The 20,793-nt window shown below is 39.4% G+C and overlaps 1 protein-coding gene across 1 annotated transcript; it reads right to left on the reverse strand.

Moving 5' to 3' along the window:
- Nucleotides 1-16,713: 16,713 nt before the first annotated feature.
- LOC100666327 (olfactory receptor 8S1-like) lies at nt 16,714-18,241 on the reverse strand. The gene has a single exon (XM_003405417.3). It carries the CDS (start codon nt 17,750-17,752, stop codon nt 16,829-16,831), a length of 924 nt encoding a protein of 307 aa, XP_003405465.2. The 5' UTR covers nt 17,753-18,241; the 3' UTR covers nt 16,714-16,828.
- Nucleotides 18,242-20,793: the final 2,552 nt, after the last annotated feature.

Consider the following 20,793-nt stretch of genomic DNA (forward strand, 5'->3'; position numbering starts at 1 on the left):
CTATATAACAGTACTGCAAAGAGTGGTATAAGGATGAGATGCAACAACAGGCCTTGGATTAAGTATTACTTGTGTCTTCTCAGGAGCCCTGGTGGCACCGTGGTTAAGTGTTTGGCTGCTAACCAAAAGGACAGCAGTTCAAATCCACCAGCTGCTCCTTCGAAACCATATGGGACAGTTCTACTTTCTCCTATAGGGTTGCTGTGAGTCGGAATTGACTCAATGGCAATGATTTTTTTGTTTGTTTGTTTTGTGTGTGTGTCTTCTCAACTCAGGTAGCCTCATCTGTGGGCATGAATTCTTGGGCCACAATAAGCATCCACTTTGGCAGTATGAGACTCTTAAAGGCTTTTGTAAAACAGCATATTCAACACTGTTGTGATATAATTGTCAAAGTATATTTCATACGATAACACACACGTTTACCAGAATACACAAAAGACAAAGAGTTAGTGACTTCCATTACTCGATAGTATATAGAAATCTAATTAAAAATTCAGAAAATGTTTATATACAACTCATAATGTTCTAGCTGTATTAAGGAATTTACAGGAGAATAAAGAAGAATGAGGAGTCACTGGGTGGTATAAATGGTTAACACACTTGGCTGCTAACTAAAAGGTTGGAGGTTAGAGTCCACCTAGAAGTGGAAGAAAGGTCTGATGATCTACTTCAGAAAAATCAGTCATTTGAAAACACTATGGAGCACAGTTCTACTCTGACACACCAGGGGTGGCTATAAGTTGGAATCAACTTGATGGCAACTGGTTTACTGGTTAAAGAAGTAGAAGACACTCTTCTTGTCTTTGAAAAACATAATCAAGTCAAGGAACTGAGTCACTTTTACATAATGTCATAAGTATATTGCCAGTCATTTTAATGAAAACTCTATGAGATCAAGGATTTTATGTGTTTTCCTGTCACTTTGCCAGCGATAAGAATAGTGTTTGGCATACTGAAGTACTCAAAATATTTATTGTACTGAATATTACCATTTTATGTTTAAATGTATTTCATAAGAACAATTGAGGTATCTAGCTTTGGTTTAAGAGTAAAATTCCATTTCTGCAGAATTTTACTTTGTTTTGGAGACATTATACTTTGTACCTGTATGAGTCTCGAATTAGATTGAATCATATGAAATTGTCACATTTTATTGTTTTCCTATAAAAAGGCAATTGTACATAGTTCAAGCAAGTATTTTTTTTGTGTGTGTATGCTTTTATTGTACTTTAGATGAAGGTTTACAGAACAAATCAGTCTCTCATGAAACAGTACACACATTGTTCAATGACATTGGTTAGCAACCCCACGGCATGTCAACACTCTCCCTTCTCAACCCTGGGTTCCCTATTACCAGCTTTCCTGTTCCCTCCTGCCTTCCAGTCCCTGCCCCAGGGCTGGTTTGCCCCTTTAGTCTTGTTTTGTTCCGTGGGTTGGTTCAATCTTTGGCTGAAGTGTGCTTTACTTATCTGGGGCTTCTTCCCTTTCCATATAAAGTTAATGATAAGTTTTTCCATCTCTGTAAAGAACGTTATTGGTATTTGAATCGGTATTGCATTGTATTTGTAAATTGCTTTGGGCAGAATTGTCGTTTTCACAATGTTGAGTCTACCTATCCATGAGCATGGTGTGTTTTTCCATTTATGCAGATCTCTTTTGGTTTCTTGGAGTAGTGTTTTGTAGTTTTCTTTGTATAGGTCTTTTACATCCCTGGTTAGATTTATTCCCAAGCATTTTATTTTTTTAGGGGCTATTGTAAACTGTATTGTTTTCCTAGTTTCCTTTTGATCATTCTCTTTATTGGTGTACAGGAATGCAAATGATTTTTGTATGTTTATCTTGTATCCTGCTAGTATGCTGAATCTTTCTATTACTTCCAGTAGTTTTCTTGTGGAGTCCTTTGGGTTCTCTATGTATAGTATCATGTCATCCACAAATAGGGGGAGTTTAGTTTCCTCATTATCATTTCAGATGCCCTTTATTTCTATTTCTTGCCTTATTGCTCTAGCTAGGGCTTCCAACACAATGTGAAATAGGAGTGGTGATAAGGGCATCCTTGTCTTGTTGCTGTTGTTAAGTGAAATGTTTTTGGCCTCTCTACATTGAGAATGATGTTGGCTGTTCTTTTGTATAGATGCCATTTATTTTGCTGAGGAATTTCCTTTCTATACCTATTTTATCGAGAGTTTTTATCAGGAATGGGTGTTGGGCTTTATTGAATGCCTTTTCTGAGTTGATTGAGATGATATAGGTTTTTTACATCTTTGGTAAGATTTATTCCTAAGTATTTTATCTTCTTGGGGGCTACTGTGAACGGTATGGATTTGGTGATTTCCTCTTCGATGTTCTTTTTGTTGATGTAGAAGAATCCAAGTGTTTTTTGTATGTTTATCTTATAACCTGAGACTCTGCCGAACTCTTCTATTAGTTTCAGTAGTTTTCTGGAGGATTCCTTAGGGTTTTCTGTATATAAGATCATGTCATCTGCAAATAGAGATACTTTTACTTCCTCCTTGCCAATCCGGATGCCCTTTATTTCTTTGTCTAGTCTAATTGCTCTGGCTAGGACTTCTAGCACAATGTTGAATAAGAGCGGTGATAAAGGGTATCCTTGTCTGGTTCCCGTTCTCCAGGGAAATGCTTTCAGGTTCTCTCCATTTAGAGTGATGTTGGTTTGTATAGATGCCCTTTATTATGTTGAAGAATTTTCCTTCAATTCCTATTTTGGTGAGAGTTTTTATCATGAATGGGTGTTGGACTTTGTCAAATGCCTTTTCTGCATCAATTGATAAGATCATGTGGTTTTTGCCTTTTGTTTTATTTATGTGGTGGATTACATTAATGGTTTTTCTAATATTAAACCAGCCTTGCATACCTGGTATAAATCCCACTTGGTCGTGGTGGATTATTTTTTTGATATGTTGTTGAATTCTATTGGCTAGAATTTTGTTGAGGATTTTTGCATCTATGTTCATGAGGGATATAGGTCTGTAATTTTCTTTTTTGTGGTGTCTTTACCTGGTTTTGGTATCAGGGATATGGTGGCTTCATAGAATGAGTCAGGTAGTAGTCCATCATTTTCTATGCTTTGAAATACCTTTAGTAGTAGTGGTGTTAACTCCTCTCTGAAAGTTTGGTTGAACTCTGAAGTAAAGCCTTCCGGGCCAGGGCTTTTATTTGTTGGGAGTTTTTTGATTACCTTTTCAATCTCTTTTTGTTATGGTCTATTTAGTTGTTCTACTTCTGATTGTGTTAGTTTAGGTAGGTAGTGTTTTTCCAGGAATTCATCCATTTCTTCTAGGTTTGTGAATTTGTTAGAGTACAATTTTTCGTAATAATCTGATATGATTCTTTTAATTTCATTGGGTCTGTAGTGATGTGGCCCATCTCATTTGTTATTCGGGTTATTTGTTTCCTTTCCTATATTTCTTTAGTCAGTCTGGCCAATGGTTTATCAATTTTGTTAATTTTTTCAAAGAACCAGCTTTTGGCTTTGTTAATTCTTTCAGTTGCTTTCCTGTTCTCTAATTCATTTAGTTCACCTCTAATTTTTATTATTTGTTTTCTTCTGGTGCCTGATGGATTCTTTTGTTGCTCACTTTCTATTTGCTCAAGTTGTAGGGACAGTTCTCTGATTTTGGCTCTTTCTTCTTTATGTATGTGTACATTTATCAATATAAATTGACCTCTGAGCACTGCTTTTGCTGTGTCCCAGAGGTTTGGACAGGAAGTGTTTTCATTCTCATTGCATTCTATGAATTTCTTTATTCCCTCCTTAATGTCTTCTATAACCCAGTCTTTTTTCAGCAGGGTATTGTTCAGTTTCCAAGTATTTGATTTCTTTTCCCTAATTTTTCTGTTATTGATTTCTAGTTTTATTGCCTTGTGGTCTGAGAAGATGCTTTGTAATATTTCGATGTTTTGGATTCTGCAAAGGTTTGTTTTATGACCTAATATGTGGTCTATTCTAGAGAATGTTCTATGTGTGCTAGAAAAAAAAGATATACTTTGCAGCTGTTGGGTGGAGTGTTCTGTATAAGTCTCTGAGGTCAAGTTGGTTGATTGTAGCAATTAGGTCTTCCGTGTCTCTATTGAGCTTCTTACTGAAAGTCCCGTCCTTCTCCGAAAGTGGTGTGTTGAAGTCTCCTACTATAATTGTGGAGGTGTCTATCTCACTTTTCAGTTCTGTTAAAGTTTGTTTTGTGTATCTTGCAGCCCTGTCATTGGGTGCATAAATATTTAATATGGCTATATTTTCCTGGTCTATTGCCCCTTTAACCATTATGTAGTGTCCTTCTTTATCCTTTGTGGTGGATTTAACTTTAAAGTCTATTTTGTCAGAAATTAATGTTGCTACTCCTGCTCTTTTTTGCTTGTTGTTTGCTTGGTATATTTTTTTCCATCCTTTGAGTTTCAGTTTGTGTCTCTAAGTCTAAGGTGTGTCTCTTGTAGGCAGCATATAGACAGATTGTGTTTCTTTATCCAGTCTGAGACTCTCTGTCTCTTTATTGGTGCATTTAGTCCATTTACATTCAGCGTAATTATAGATAAGTATGTGTTTAGTGCTGTCATTTTGATGCCTTTTTATGTGTGTTGTTGACAATTTCATTTTTCCACTTTTTTTTTGTGCTGAGACGTTTTTCTTTGTAAATTGTGTGTTCCTCATTTTCATAGTAGTTGACTCTGTGTTTGCTGAGTTGTTATGTTTTTCTTGGTTTTTATTTTGAGTTATGGAGTTGTTATACCTCTTTGTGGTTACCTTAATATTTACCCCTATTTTTCTAAGTAAAAACCTAACTTGCATTGTCCTATATCACCTTGTTTCCCTCTGCATATGGCAGTTCTATGCCTCCTATGTTTAGTCCCTCTTTTTGATTATTGTAATCTTTTGCATATTGACTTCGATGATTCCCTGTTTTGAGTATTTTTTTCTTTGTAAAATTAATCTTAATTTGTTTTTGTGATTTCCCTATTTGAGTTGATATCAGGATGTTCTATTCTGTGACCTTGTGTTGTGCTGGTATCTGATATTATTGGTTTTCTGACCAAACAATTTCCTTTAGTATTTCTTGTAGCTTTGGTTTGGCTTTTGCAAATTCTCTAAGCTTGTGTTTATCTGTAAATGTTTTAATTTTGCTTTCATATTTGAGAGAGTTTTGCAGGATATATGATCCTTGGCTGGCAGTTATTCTCCTTCAGTGCTCTGTATATGTCATCCCATTGCCTTCTTGACTGCATGGTTTCTGCTGAGTAGTCTGAACTTATTCTTATTGATTCTCCTTTGTAGGAGACCTTTCTTTTATCCCTGGCTGCTTTTAAAATTTTCTGTTTGTCTTTGGTTTTGGCAAGTTTGATGATAATATGTCTTGGTGATTTTCTTTTTGGATCAATCTTATATGGGGTTCGATGAGCATCTTGGATAGATATCCTTTCATCTTTCGTGATGTCAGGGAATTTTTCTGCCAACAGATCTTCAACTATTCTCTCCGTATTTTCCGTTGTCCCTCCCTGTTCTGGGATTCCAGTCACACGCAAATTATTCTTCTTGATAGTCCCACATGATTCTTAGGGTTTCTTCATTTTTTTAAATTCTTTTATCGATTTTTTTCAGCTATATTTTATATTGGTGTCAATTCCCTTGTCCTCCAGATCCCCCACCCTGTCTTCCAATTGCTCAAGTCTGCTCCTCTGACTTCCTATTGAGTTGTCTAATTCTGTAATTTTACTGTTAATCTTTTGGATTTCTGAATGCTGTCTCTCTATGGATTCTTACAGCTTATTAATTTTTCCACTATGTTCCTGAATAATCTTTTTGAGTTCTTCAACTGCTTTATCAGTGTGTTCCTTGGCTTTTTCTGTAGATTGCCTTATTTCATTTCTGAGGTCATCCCTGATGTCTTAAAGCATTCTGTAAATTAGTTTTGTATATTCTGCATCTGGCAATTCCAGGATTGTATCTTCATTTGGGAAAGATTTTGATTCTTTAGTTTGGGGAGTTGTAGAAGCAATCATGGTCTGCTTCTTTATGTGGTTTGATATCGACTGCTGTCTCCAAGTCATCAGTAAGATATTGTAGTGATTTATTCTATATTTGCTCACTGAGTCTTATCTTGTTTTGTTTTGTTTCAGTATATGCAGATGGGCTACTAGATTGATTGTTTTAGCCCTTGACTCACTTATGTCCTATTACCAGCTGGTTTGGGCTGTTACCAGATATATAAGCCTAAGAGTCTGTTCACTATTCTTGAGTAGAATCTGATTTTGGGTCATCAAGTGTGTGGTGCAGACTGTCACCTATCCACCTAGAGGAGTAGTGGTGATAGTTGTGTGCACCAGATTCTAGTAGCAGCAGGGGGTCACATTCCGGGGGGGGGGCAGGATGTCGACAGGCTTTCCCCAAGTGCCAGTGAGGTAGGTGTGTCTCTATTCCTAAAGCACTTCGGTGGGTGGGCTCTGCAGCTGTACCTTAGGCACCCAAAGCATGTACCTCTACAGATTGGTAGATGTCACTATCCTCAGACCCCTATGGCAGGAGGTTAGGTGGTTTGGGTGGAGCTTCAGTCCTCAGTTCCCTGTTGTGGGTCAGTGAGGGCTCTGTTTAATAGGTAGAGATATCAGACCTCGGAAACTTGTCTTTCCAGTAATCTGCTAAAACAATTACAGTCAGATCCCTATGAGAATTGCCTTTGCATTATAATAGCCACCTTGTTCCCTGTAGGGATGAAAGCCCAAGACTGTGGATCACATATGTTTGGCTGGAGCTGGTTCTGTATTTTTAGTCCAATTAGGGAAGGATTTTTGGTCCCTGTGTTTTTTGTAGCTGCTTCTCTCAGGCCAGGAGAATGGGTTAGGAAAAGACCAAAAAAAAAGAAAGAAAAAAAGAAAAGCTGCAGCACAGTTCACTCTCTGGCTCAGGAAATTCCAATGTTAATGAAGCCACCTGGGAAGGGGAGGGGAGGGTTCATATAAATAGGAGAGAGTAGCACCCCGGAATATAGACAAAGTTGCTTATCTTGTTTGGTGATGACTGTTTTAGCTGAGATTCCCAAGGGGTGTGTATCCTGTGTGCGTTGGCTGGGTTGAGATCTCCCCTGAGGGTCAGGTCCGCATCCTGTGCTTGTGCTGTCTCAGAAGCCGTGGTCAGTTCCTCCGCTCCCAGTCCGAAGCCCAGCATCAAGGTTCCCCAGCTGGGACGCTGCACTCCAGGCTCCAAAACCAGTTGCTGTCTCCCGGTGACTTCTCCTCCTGTCAGCCGTGTCGCTGTGCTGCCTGCATGCACTGGCTGGGCTTCCCCTGAGGTCACTTCTGGGGGCTAGGGCTGCATCCCGTGTTTGCGCCGTCTCAGGATGCCATGCTCAGCTCCCCTGAGCCCAATCCAAAGCCCGGCGCCAAGGTTTCCTGACTGGGACGCTGGCTCCAGGCTCCTAAAACAGTCGCTGCTTCCCCGTGGTTGTTCGTTCTCCATCTCTGTCACTCAGGTCAACTCTTTAGATCTGTGTGTTTGATGGTCAGGGTTCATAGATTGTCATGCATGTGATCGATTCACTTGTTTTTCTGAGTCTTTGTTGCAAGAGGGATCCGAGGTAGCTTCTACCTACTCAGCCATCTTGGTCCCGCCTCTCTGGAGTATAGTGTTTCGTAATACCGTGTTATGATCCTTTTTGTTTCAGTTGGGTCTGTTGTAATGTCCCCCATTTCATTTCTTATTTGGGTTATTTGTGTCTGCTCCTGTTTTTCTTTTGTCAGTTTGGCCAGTGGTTTGTCGATTTTGCTGATCATTTCAAAGAATGAACTTTTAGTTTTGTTCATTCATTCTATTGCTTTTCTATTGTCTATTTCATTTATTTCTCCTCTGATCTTTATTATTTCCTTTCTTCTAGTGGGTGTGGGCTTCTTTTGCTGTTCTCTTTCTATTCGATCAAGCTGTGTAGCTAATGTTTTGATTTTGTCCCTTTCTTCTTTTCTGATGTGTGCATCTATTGCTATAAATTGAGCTCTGAGCACTGTGTTGCTGTGTCCCAAAGGTTTCAGTATGATGTGTTTTCATTCTTATTTGAGTCTAGGAATTTTTTGATTCCACCTCTGATTTCTTCTATTACCTAGTGGTTTTTAAGCAGGGTGTTATTCAGTTTCCATTTAATTCATTTGTTTTCCCTTACTCTTCCTGTTGTCAATTTCTGCTTTGATGGCATTGTGGTCAGAGAAGATACTTTGTATTATCTCAATGTTTTGGATTTTGTTGAGGATTGCTCAGTGGCCTAAGATGTGGTCTATTGTGGAGAAGGTTCCATGCTTGTTGGAAAAGAATGTGCACTTTGCAGCTGTTGGGTGGAGTGTTCTATATATGTCTATGAGGTCAAGTTGGCTGATTGTGCTCTTTGGCTCTTCTGTACCTTTGTTGATTTTCTTTCTAGACATTCTGTCCTTTACTGAGAGTAGTGTGTTGAAGTCTCCTACTATTATTGTGGAACTGTTAATTTTTCTTTTCAGTGCTGTTAGAGCTTGTTTTCTGTATTTGGGAACCCTGTCATTGGGTGTGTAGATGTTTACTATGGTTAAGTCTTCATGATGGGTTGTCCCTTTAATCATTATATAGTTCCTTTTTTGTCTTCTGCAGTGGATTTTGTTTTAAAGTCTATTTTATCTGAGATTAGTATTGCCACTCCTGCTCTTTTTCAGTAGTTATTTGCTTGACGTATTGTTTTCTGTCCTTTGATTTTTAATAATTTTATGTCTTTTTTTCTAAGTCGTGTCTCTTGTAGACAGCATATTGATGGATGCTTTTTTTTTTAAAAATGCATTCTGTCACTCTATGTCTGTTTATGGGTGCATTTTAGGCCATTTACATTCAGTGTAATTATTGATAGGTGTGAGTTTATTGCTGTCATTATGTAGTGCTTTTTTGTGTGCTCCTAACATTTTCTTTGTTCCTCTTACTCTCCTGTGCTGAGTTCCTCTTGTTTGCAGATTTCTTTTTCACTTCTTCCATTTTTGTGGATTTAGTTTTCATTGAGACTTTATGCTTTTCTTCTTTATCTTTGATGAGTGGGTTTGTTAACTTTCTTTGTGGTTACCTTGAAATTTACCCTTATGTTCCTAGGTTTGAACCAGTCTATTCTTACTTGGTATTGGCTTTCCTTCCTCTCCGTTAGAGAGTTCTGTACCTACACTGTTTATTCTCTCTTTTATTGCCCTGACGTTGTTGTCATTTACAGATTAACCTCTCTGGTTCCCTGTTGCAATTCTTTTGGTTTTTGATAGTCCTTGAGAGTTCATTTCCTACATTGATATCTGGCTGGTACAATCTTGTGTCCTAGATTCAGGCTGTGGTTTGATGTTGTTTGTTCTCAGACTGAAGGACTCCCTTTAATAATTCCTGTAGGTTTGGTTTGGCTTTTACATGTTCCTTTAATTTCTGTTTACCTGGAAATGTCCTAATTTCACCATCATATTCAAATGAAAGTTTTGTAGGATACATATATATATATTTAATACAATATATACAATATAATATTTCTATAAATATATATAAATATTATATATATTATTCATGGTTGACAATGTTTTTCTTTTAAGATTTTATCTATGTCATCCCATTACCTTCTTGCCTGCCTGATTTCTGCTGAATAATCAAGCTTAGTCTGTTTTCCTCTGTATGTGACTTTTTGTTTTTCTCAAGCTGCTTGCAAGATTTTTTGTTTTTGGTTTTAGTGAGTGTGGTTATGATGTGTCTTGGTGTTTTTCTTTTGGGGTCTATCCTATAGGGTTCTTTGAGCTTCTTGGATGGTCAGCTTTTCATTATTCATGGTAATAGGGAAGTTTTCTGCTGGCAATTCTTTAATGATCCTCTCTGTGTTTTCCACTTTCTCTCCCTGTTCTGGAACTCTGATCACTCACAAATTTTGGCTTTTGATTGTGTCCCACATAATTCTCAGGGTTTCCTCATTTTTCTTCATTCTTTTTTCTGATTTTTCCTGAGAGCTGTAGCCAAGCATTTGTCTTCAATTTCACTGATCTTGTCTTCCGTCATTTTGAATCTGCTCCTCAGCCCTTCTATGACCCTGTCCATTTCTGAAACCTTGTTGTTTATCTTTTGGATTTCTAATTTTTTTGTATGATTTCTAGTTGTGAATTTATTTTGGCATTTTGTTCCTGCATTGTTTTCCTGAATTATCCCATTTTTTGTCTGTATTTCCCAATAATTTTCTGCCTTTTCCACAAATTTGTCTCTTTTTTCTCATTTTTGTCTGCTTTTTGCTTCAACTCTTGGATAGCTGTGAATATTAGAGATTTAAATTCCTTGCCAGGTAGTTCTAGTGACTTTTCTTCTACTGGAAAGTCATCTCGTGTTTCATTTTGGACACCTACTGGAACTGTCCCATCCTGTTTTTTTTTTTTTTTTAAATATATTTTGCTATTGTCTGCTATCCTCAGGACATTCAGTAGTTATTTTCTTTGTTTCTTGATTGTAGATTTGTTTGTTTCATCTGGTTTTTTTGTTTTATTTGGTTATGTCTGAGCAGGGGGGCTGTGCATTCTTTGTTGTTTGCTCATCTGTAGTCAGGATACATGATACTTTTCACCTCCTTGTCCAGGGTGGGGCCCGTCACTCAGCTCTCGGGGAGCAGGGCCAGTCCAGCTGAAGGGGAGGGGCTGGAATGGGTTGTTTGTGGCACATACTAGGACCAGGAATCAGTGCTGGCAGGTTCTGGTAGGCCATGCCTGTGCTGCTCAGAGGTGTGATGTTCAGCGGATGGTGCAGGTAGGCAGAAAAGAGAGAGGATTTTTTGATATATGGAGCTAATATGGGTATGGGAAAGAGAAGAGAGAAACAGGAGCCAAAAACAAATAAGGGAAACACACACACACACACACACACACACACACACACACACAGGGTGGACAGGGACCTTGCCTTTGGAGTGGAGGGATGAGAACCTGAGAAATGGAGAGAAGCAAAAAGAAAAAAAAAAAAATGAAAAAACGGGAAAAGAAAAAAAATAACTAGATAGAAATTTGGAAAAGAAGAAAAGAACCCCCCCCCCCCAGGGGTTCCCACCAGTGCAGCTACAAAGACTGGGGATGTCTCCCAGGTTGCACAGTATAGCCTGGCTAGTGGGGGTATAGGTGTCACACAGCCCCAGGTATTCAGGAGACAGGAAAAGAAGGTAAGCATAGACAGATGAGAACTGAAAAATGAAGAAAGACAGAAAGGGAAAAAGAGAATAGGAAAAAAAGAAAAGAAAAGAAATGCCCCTAGGGATCCCACCTACTGAGCTGTGCAGTTTGGGGTGTGGCTCATAGGCAGCGCAGTGCAGCCCAGCTAGAAGGGGCTCCCAAGTGTGAAAGGAGAAAGGAAACAAACAAAACAAAATAGAACAAAGCAAAACAAAACCACACAAGCAATAAACAAAACAAAACAAAACAAAACAAAACAAAACAACGCCCCCCCCCCCCCCAGGGATCCCACCCGTGTGGTGTTGCAGGCTGGGGGAGAGGGATTTGTTCCCCAGTTAAGTGGGGCTTCACAGCCTTTCAAGAAGCAGCAAAGGTGGCACACAGAACCAGGTGTTCAAGAGAAAGGAGGTGGAGGTGATGGGAGGCAAGGGAGAAACCAAAGAGACAGAAAGGAACAACCCCAGCTCAGGGACCTGGCCAGCGTGGATGGGGCAAATTCAAGCAGCTTGGGGCAGAAGCAGTTGTCTCCCGGCGGAGAGACTGTGGCTGGCGGGAAGCAAAGGAGGCCTAAGCGGGAGGGGAAGGGTGGGGGTTATGAAAGCATACATCTCTTGTTATCGGGTGCTCTGTCTCCTGCTGGGAACTTCGTGAAACTGCTTTCCCGTACACCCCTTCCGCAGATCTGTGATGTGGGTGGGGCAATTCCAAGTGGCACTGACGCTGCAGTTCCATGCCGGTAGAGCCACTGGAGACAGCCAGGAAGCCCGGAGGTAGAGCAGCAGGAAGAGAATGGGGGTGGGGGTGGAAAAGTGTGTATCATTGGTTACCAGGTGCTCTGTCTCTTGCTGGGAGCTCCGCGAAGCTGCTTTCTGTGCCCCTTGTCAGCTGTTCTCAGGCAGGAGTCCAAGATGGTGAATCCCTACAGCGTTAGCTGGTAAGGAACCTCAGCACGCATCTCTCCTCGCTCTCAGTCCTCTGTCAGTTTCTTACTCCATTCGGTGTTTGGCTGAGTTCTTTGTCTCTTCATTTGACACTTCAGGTTCCGGGAATGACATTTGTCTCTGTTTTACTTAGTTTTTCATTTCTTTTCTGTGGAGGGATGGCGTGGTGCTTCTGTCTATGGTGCCATGTTGGCCAGAAGTCCTCGGTTCAAGCAAATATTAACTTGTTAAAATGTGACATGTATAAAGGTGTTCTTCAATATTTTTTTAAAAGCTCAAACAGTACTTTTACTGGTGACAGGTATGCACAGGTCAGTCTGAGACTGCTATCAGAAGGGCTGTCTGAGAAATTTTAGAGGCACGCGGTAAAACTCAACTGTTTTACTAATTCCCAGAGAGTAGAAATGACCTTTTAAAAGTTCTTTGCTATTTAGAGGCAGAGTTGGAAACAGTTCCTTCTGAGCTTGCTTGCTTTTTATTCATTCATTTATTTATATTGTGCTTTAGGTGAAAGTTTACAGAGAAAATTAGTTTCTCATTCAACAATTTATACACAAATTGTTTTGTGACATTGTTTGCAGTCCCCCTGATGTGTCAGCACTTTCTCCTTCTCCACTCTGGGTTCACCATTTCCACTCACTCCGTTTTTCTGCCCCTTCGTGCCTCTTTGTCTTTGCTTTTGAGTAGGTGTTGGCCATTCAGTCTCACTTACGTGACTGAGCTAATAAGCAGTTTCCTCACATGTGTTGTTGTTGTTAGGTGCCTTTGAGTCGGCTCTGACTCATAGCAACCCTATGTACCACAGAACAAAACAATGCCTGGTCCTGTGCCATCCTTACCAGTGTTGTTATGCTTGAGCCCATTGTTGCAGCCACTGTGTCAATCCATCTTGTTGAGGGTCTTCTTCTTTTCCGATGACCCTGTACTTTACCAAGCATGATAGCCTTCTCCATGGACTGGAGAAGGGCATTGTTCAAAGTATGTAAGACACAGTCTCACCATCCTTGCTTCTAACAAGCATTCTGGTTGTACTTCTTCTAAGACAGATTTGTTTGTTCTTTTGGCAGTCCATGGTATATTCAATATTCCTCGCCAACACCACAATTCAAAGGCATCAATTCTTCTTCAGTCTTCCTTATTCATTGTCCAGCTTTCACATGCATATGCTGCAATTGAAAATACCATAGCTTGGGTCAGGTGCACCTTAGTCTTCAAGGTGACATCTGTGCTTTTCAACACTTTAAAGAGGTCCTTTGCTCAAGATTTACCCAATGGAATGCGTCGTTTGATTTCTTGACTGCTGCTTCCATGGGTGTTGATTGTGGATCCAAGTAAAATGAAATCTTTGACAACTTCAATCTTTTCTCCATTTATCTTGATGTGGATTATTGGTCCAGTCGTGAGGATTTTTGTTTTCTTTATGTTGAGGCGTAATCCATACTGAAGGCTGTGGTCTTTGATCTTTATCAATAAGCACTTCAAGTCCTCTTCACTTTTCAGCAAGTAAGGTTGTGTCATCTGCGTAATGCAGGTTGTAAATGAGTCTTCCTCCAATCCTGATGTCCCATTCTTCTTCACACAGTCCAGCTTCTCATTCCCCACCCAGGGACGATGATATGCTTTACTTGAAACCCTGGTGGTGTAGTGGTTAAGTGCTACGGCTGCTAAACAAAAGGTCGGCAGTTCGAAACCACCAGGCTCTCCTTGGAAACTCTATGGGGCAGTTCTTCTCTACCCTGCAGGGTCGCTACGAGTTGGAATAGACTTGACAGCAATGGGATGGGTCATATGTCTCAGTGTTTGTTTTATAGACCTATGTAATCTTTGAGGAACCTTTACATAGATCAAGAGGCAGTTGTTCGGACACGAGAAGAAGATACTGATTGGTTTAAAGTCAGGAAAGGTGTGCATCAGGGTTGCATTCTTTCACCATACCTATTCAATTTGTATGCGGTGCAAATAATACGAAAAGCTGGACTATATGAAGAAGAATGGGGCATCAGGATTGGAGGAAGACTCATTAACAATCTGTATTATGTGGATGGCACAACCTTGCTTGCTGAAAGTGAAGAGGACTTGAAGCACTTACTGAGGAAGATCAAAGACCACAGTCCTCAGTATGGATTGCACCTCAACATAAAGAAAACAAAAACCCTCACAACTGGACAAATGAGCAACATCAAGGTAAGTGGAGAAAAGATTGAAGTTGTCAAGGATTTCATTTTACTTGGATCCACAATCAACAGCCATGGAAGCAGCAGTCAAGAAATCAAAAGACACATTGCATTGGGTAAATCTGCTGCAAAGGATCTCTTTAAAGTGTTGAAGAGCAAAGATGTCAACCTGAAGTCTAAGGTGTGCCTGACCCAAGCCATGGTATTTTCAATCGCATCATATGCATGTGAAAGCTGGACAATGAATAAGGAAGACCGAAGAAGAATTGATGCCTTTGAATTGTGGTGTTGGCGAAGAATATTGAATGTACCGTGGACTGCCAAAAGAATGAAAAAATCTATCTTAGAAGAAGTACAACCAGAATGCTCCTTAGAGGCAAGGATGGCGAGACTGCATCTTACATACGTTGGACATGTTGTCAGGAGGGATCAGTCCCTGGGGAAGGACATCATGCTTGGCAGAGTACAGTATCAGCGGAAAAGAAGAAGACCCTCAATGAGGTGAATTGACACAGTGGCTGCAACAATGAACTCAGGCATAATAATGATTGTAAAGATGGCTCAGGACGGGGCAGTGTTTTGTTCTGTTGCGCATAGGGTCACTATGAGTCGAAACCAACTTTATGGCACCTAACAGCAACAACAACTGATTGTGTGAATGTTTTTAAAGTTTGCCTTAGAAAACTCTCTTGGAATACTAATAATTTTTCACTTGTAACACAGTTTTCTTAGATTTTACAGGTACATAATTATGTCACCTCCAAATATTGGTAGATTCCTCCCTCCCAATTTTAAATCTCATATCTTATTCTCGTCTATGTGCACTGATGAAAAGTTACAGAATGTTGTTAGACAATGTGGATGATAGTAAACATTCTTTTTGTTGTTTACTTTAATTGTAATTCCTCCAATGTGACATTTTATCATGAAGCATGTGGTTGAATATTGTTTAAAGTTAAATACGTACATATATATGTATATATCAAATACACAATCACTTGAATCTTTGTTTATTAAACATTTAGGTAGAAATGGTAGTGGAATCTTATTTTATGCCTTTTGAGAATCTATCAGGGTGAACATATGTTCTCATTTAACTTATTCATTTGAGGAATTAAATCAATAATAAGGTTTATTTGGTAAGGAGCTATTATTCTTTCAACATATTTTTGATTCAATGATCAATATTTTACTAGAATTATTGCTTGTGTATTCTTTTGAGGATGATTGGGTTTGAATAAGAGTTATTTTAGCTTTGTAAATGCATTGACAAATTTCCGTATTATTCTGTTCTCTAGAAAAATGCGTATCATAGGACTGTTTTGGATGTTAAAGTTTGGAACATATCAACTAAAAGGGTCCTCTGTGCCTACGGCTCTTTTGAAGATAATTCTTTGATAATTTTTTTGTTTCGTTTTGCGTATCTCATGGCTCATTTTCCTTGAAAATCAAACACAATTCTGCTGTGCAAAATTATTGCTTTAAAATCTTAGCATTTTGTTGCAATTTTTCTCCTTGTTATCAGTGGTGCTCTTGGTAGTTTCAGTTTTCTTTTCTTCTTGATTAAATTCTATAGAGTCATGTCAAATTTTATAGGTCTTTTCAAATAACTGGAGCCTGGATTTACTTCTTGATTTGGCTTTTTTGTTTTCTAATGCATTAATCTGTGCTCTTATTTAAATAATTCATTTATACTACTTTTCTTATATTAGGTTTTGTATCTAGTCCTTATATTTGAGTACTGAGAAACTTAAACATTTTCTTGTTTACTAATGACTACATACAAGGATAGGACTTTTATCCTGACTATTGCATTGGCAATATTTTGTTATTTTAATTTGTTGTCTTCCCATTTTATATAATATTCTACATGTAATTTTGCCTATTTTGTTGACATAGAATTTTTTTTGACCACAGTTTTATTTTTTAAAATTATAAATAGATGGGATTTTTATAAAGTTAACTTAAAACTGTTGGTGTAGAGTTGATTCCTACTCTACAACTAGAGCGACCTCTAGGACAGAGTAGAACCTTCCATAGGGTTTCTTAGGCTGTAGTCTTTATGAGAACAGATTGCCAGGTCTTTTCTCCTGTGGAGCAGCTGGTGGGTTTGAACCAAAGACCTTTTGGTTAGCAGCTGAGCACTTTAACCATTATGCTTTACCTATAATAAATTCCTCCCTTGTTTTTCAGTTCTTTCTTTTAGGGACTCCTCATAGTTAGATGCTGAATCTCCCAAAAAGATCATCATATCTCTTACTCTAATTATTTTGTGGTCATATTGCTCTTCTTTGTGGAAGATTGTCTTCATGTTCTCTTCTAATCAGCAGAGCACAGACTCTTCAAAGAGAGGGCCAAAATCAAGAGCTCCTACCTTGGAATAACAAGACTCATGTTCAGGCAAGCTCTGGGATCTTACATTCACCTTATCTCACCCTATGTAGTGAGAGAAGGTAGAGACAAAATAGAAAATGCAAAAAATACAATCTTTTCAATTTTGTGGAGTAATTTTCTTTGTTCACTATCCCAAAATTATAGAAATTTTCCCAATATCTTTTTCACAGCTGCCTTTACTTCCTTGTTTTTTAGGCTGTAGATAAGTGGATTCATCAGGGGTGTGACCACACTGTACTGCAAAGATATGAGAACATTCAGGGAGGAACCAGATGGAGGCATGAGATAGCAAAGAAAACCTGAACCAAAGAACAGGACCACCGCAATAAGGTGAGAGGAGCAGGTGGAGAAGGCCTTGCTTCTGCCTGTGGTGGAGCTGATGCCCAAGATAGTGGAGATAATACGTGCGTAGGATAAGAAAATTGGGATGATGGTTCCAAGTCCATGCAGCAAGCTGGCACTGAGTAGGATATTGATATTGATGGAGATATCAGAGCAAGACAAGGGGAAGAGAGCGGGTAGCTCACAGGTGAAGTGGTGTATAGTCTGGGCTTCACAGAAGTCCATATTAATAGCCAAGAGCAAAATCACAACTGCATTGAGAGAGGCCAGGCCCCATGAGGCCAACATCAGTTTCACACAGCGCTGGTTGCTCATCACCTGGCCATAGAGCAGCGGGTGGCAGATGGCAGCATAGCGGTCATAAGCCATCACTGAGAGCAGACAGGCTTCAGTTCCTGCAGTTAAAAACACAAAGAAGACTTGAGCCAGGCAGCCCTCTACTGAGATGGTTTTCTTCTCAGACCGGAGGTCTTCCAGCAGCTTGGGCAGAGTGACAGAAGAGAAACAAAGGTCCAGGAATGACAGATTACTCAAGAAGAAGTACATGGGAGTGTGGAGGCGGGAATGTGCCCTGATCACCAGCATCATCATCAAGTTCCCCATCATGGTCAGAAGATAAATCACCAGGAAGAGTGAAAATAGCAGAGCCTCAATGTGGGGGTCAGTGGACAGCCCAATGAGAATAAACTCCGTGATGGTGCTGTGGTTCCTCAAGGCCATTTATAGAGGCTATTTCCCTGGAGTAAAATAGGAAGAGGAGTGAGATCACCACTGATTTTTTTGTTTCCTTCAGGGCATCATCCCATTTTCTTATATATCCCTCCCTGCTCTGCCTAGACTCAGTCCTCAAATATCTCAGTACTACTCTGCTATATCTTGGTCCAAGTTTTTATCCTTTTTTGTTAATCACTGATCTTACATCACAGTATTCACATAATTCAGATAATACTATTTTTATTCTACAAGGATTTATTGAATAAATAATATCACTGGCTTACATGCACATTCATGGTATTTAGTTTCCACAACATTCTTCCTATAGTTTAGAAATTCTTCTGGTCATCATGTTTTAAAGCCATTATAGCACGTATATGCCTTGGTTGCTCTGAACCTTTTCCTCTTCTCATTTTCTAATCATTATTTTCCTGCTCAAAATATTTCTTAGACAGTACAATAAATTTTAATAGAAATTTTGATACACATAGCAGTTTTCAGTCACTATCCTGATTGGTCCTACAGCAAGTCTGAGAAATATTTTGGGCAGGGATTCTTTTCCCCATTTTACTTGTGAGAAATCTAATATTTAGAGAGATTTTGTAATACCATGTTGACAATGGAAAACCTGATGGCATAGTGGTTAAGTGCTACAGCTGCTAACCTAAGGGTCAGCAGTTCGAATCCACCATACTCTCCTTGGAAACTCTATGGGGCAGTTCTACTCTGTCCTATGGGGTTGCTATGAGTTGGAATTGACTTGATGGCACTGGGTTGGGTTGGATGTTGACAATAAGTAGAAGAATCAGAAAATGAATTCCATTTTTGTTTTCTTTTCTAATTCTCAACCTAGTATCTAAGCTTGGTCCACAGGAATAAAGAACCACTTTTCTTACTTTGACTTTCAGAGTTTTTCCTCATCTGCCCTTAACCTACCTCTCAGCCACTTTAGCTGCTTCTGATACCAGACAGGTCTATTTGTTTCTGTGCCTTTGCTCTCATTGTTCTTCACTTCTAATCTTCTTTGTTCCATTGGTCCAAACTCTCATGGGTTTTACAGTCTTACCTCAAATCCAGCTATTTCCTCATCAAGAGAAGCTTAAGTTCTGATGAAATTAATAAACTCAAGCATAAGTTCATCTTGGACCCAAGTCTAGGTTACCTGTGAGCCTGAAAAACAGGGAAGTGTTCACCTTTGTGTGCCTGTAGGACTTCTACTTAAATTCAGTGATGGTGAAGAATAACCTACTGAAGAATTTACTTTTTAGGATTCTGCAAGGATAAAATTGTAAACACTGTTGAAAGCAAACATATTACTAGAATCTATACAAATAAAGTGAGTTGAAAATTGGATCCATTCTCTTCAATGATTTGGATATCTTCAAGTGTTTGTGGATAGGATTTTCCTGAAAACTGTATCCATTTTTCTATGTTCACTCACTAGGGGTAGCTGACCACAGTGTCTCGGTCGCTTTGGGTCTTTTCATAAGGACAGAGGAGCACTTCTGGACAATGTTTTTCTCTGTTTCTCTAAAACCCAAATTTCAAGTGGATGATGGCAGAAGCTCTTTGTAAGATGCTATCTTGGGAGTATCACAAAGGAACTCATTGTTCCTCGCTACCCTAAATAGCAGTTCAAATTAATGCCAGAGACTTCTTTATGACTAAGGAAAACAAATTTTTATTCAATTCTGGATCAATTAACCAGGAAAATAAATCTTAGTCCTCTTTTGCTACTTAGAAGGGGAGACATTGTCTTCATTCATAGTGATGTGTGAGATACTGCCTAATTTACATATGGGTGAGGACAGGGAAAGACTAAAGTGAAAGAAGAGGTGGTTGATCAAGGTAATGGATAAAAGATATGAAGAGAACATTTCAGAAGTGATCTAGACAAGTCTTACCCACATGCTTGCTTCAAGATATTTCTGGAATGAATAAATAAGTGAACGGTGTGTGTGGAAGGTCAGCCTAGACAAGGTGGTTCGAGGGATCCTGGTAGCTGAGGGGAAACGTTCAGATCCTACGTGCACAGGGGAGGAATCTGAGCTGGGTAGAAGGATATCCATGCTGGAAGCAGTAGGGGACCAAAGGTCAACTTCATTCAGTTGACATTATTTTCAGAGCTGTGCTCCCTCAATCTATTCATACTGTCTCAGTGGTGACTAAATCTGAGGGTGGTTGAGCAAGAGAAAATCTTCACTGCAGTTCCTCTAACTGGGGTTCTGGCAAGTAGGGATAGAAATAGCTCCAACAGTCCAATGTCTATCTCTGATCTCCTCATTTCATTCCAGGCCTCAGCTTTCTGCAATCTTTCGGGATCCAAAAGCACGGGAGGATTTTTGGCTGGACTGTAAGATGTTCCTATCCCCCATGTTATGCAGGGAAGGAAGAGAAACCTTTCTGATAAGCTGTTTAAGGCAGCTGGGGGAACAGAATACAGCAGGGTCTCATCTATGGGGGAAGAGATGCAGGACAAAGGAGCAGGAATTTTTCATCTCCAGCTTAGGAAAGAAGAAGTGGCGGAGTAGGAGCTTCATCTCTAGCATGAATTGAATGGATGATGAATTGGCAGGGGGTGTGGGTGGGGAAGAGAGGGGGTGTGGGTGGGACAGCACAATAATGTCACTGAATTGTATATGTGAAGAATATCACAATGGCAAATATTTTGTTACATACATATTTACCAAAAAAAAAAAAAAGAGAGAGAGAGGGAGAACAAAAACACTGGACTAGATGATCAGTCTCTGGGTCAACATTCTGGTCTGAGATAGGGTCATTAGGCAGGGGAAACACACACACACACACACTCACACACACACAAAAATTTCTTGAAGGAAATTTGGGGGAATATCAGGGATAATGAAGATATTACCATGCTTTTTGCTTTTCTTGGGGGAGTCAGAGCCCACATGTTCTGGTTTTTCCATGATGGGTGGATACATCTTAGGTAAAATTTCCTCATGAGAGAACTTTTGTCACAGAAGTCTCTGAACATAGCAGGCAGCTTTTTCTTCTTTCTGTCAGTGAATCCTGGGAATTAGAAT

This window comes from Loxodonta africana, chromosome 4, assembly GCF_030014295.1.
Source record: "Loxodonta africana isolate mLoxAfr1 chromosome 4, mLoxAfr1.hap2, whole genome shotgun sequence".
Taxonomy (NCBI): domain Eukaryota; kingdom Metazoa; phylum Chordata; class Mammalia; order Proboscidea; family Elephantidae; genus Loxodonta; species Loxodonta africana.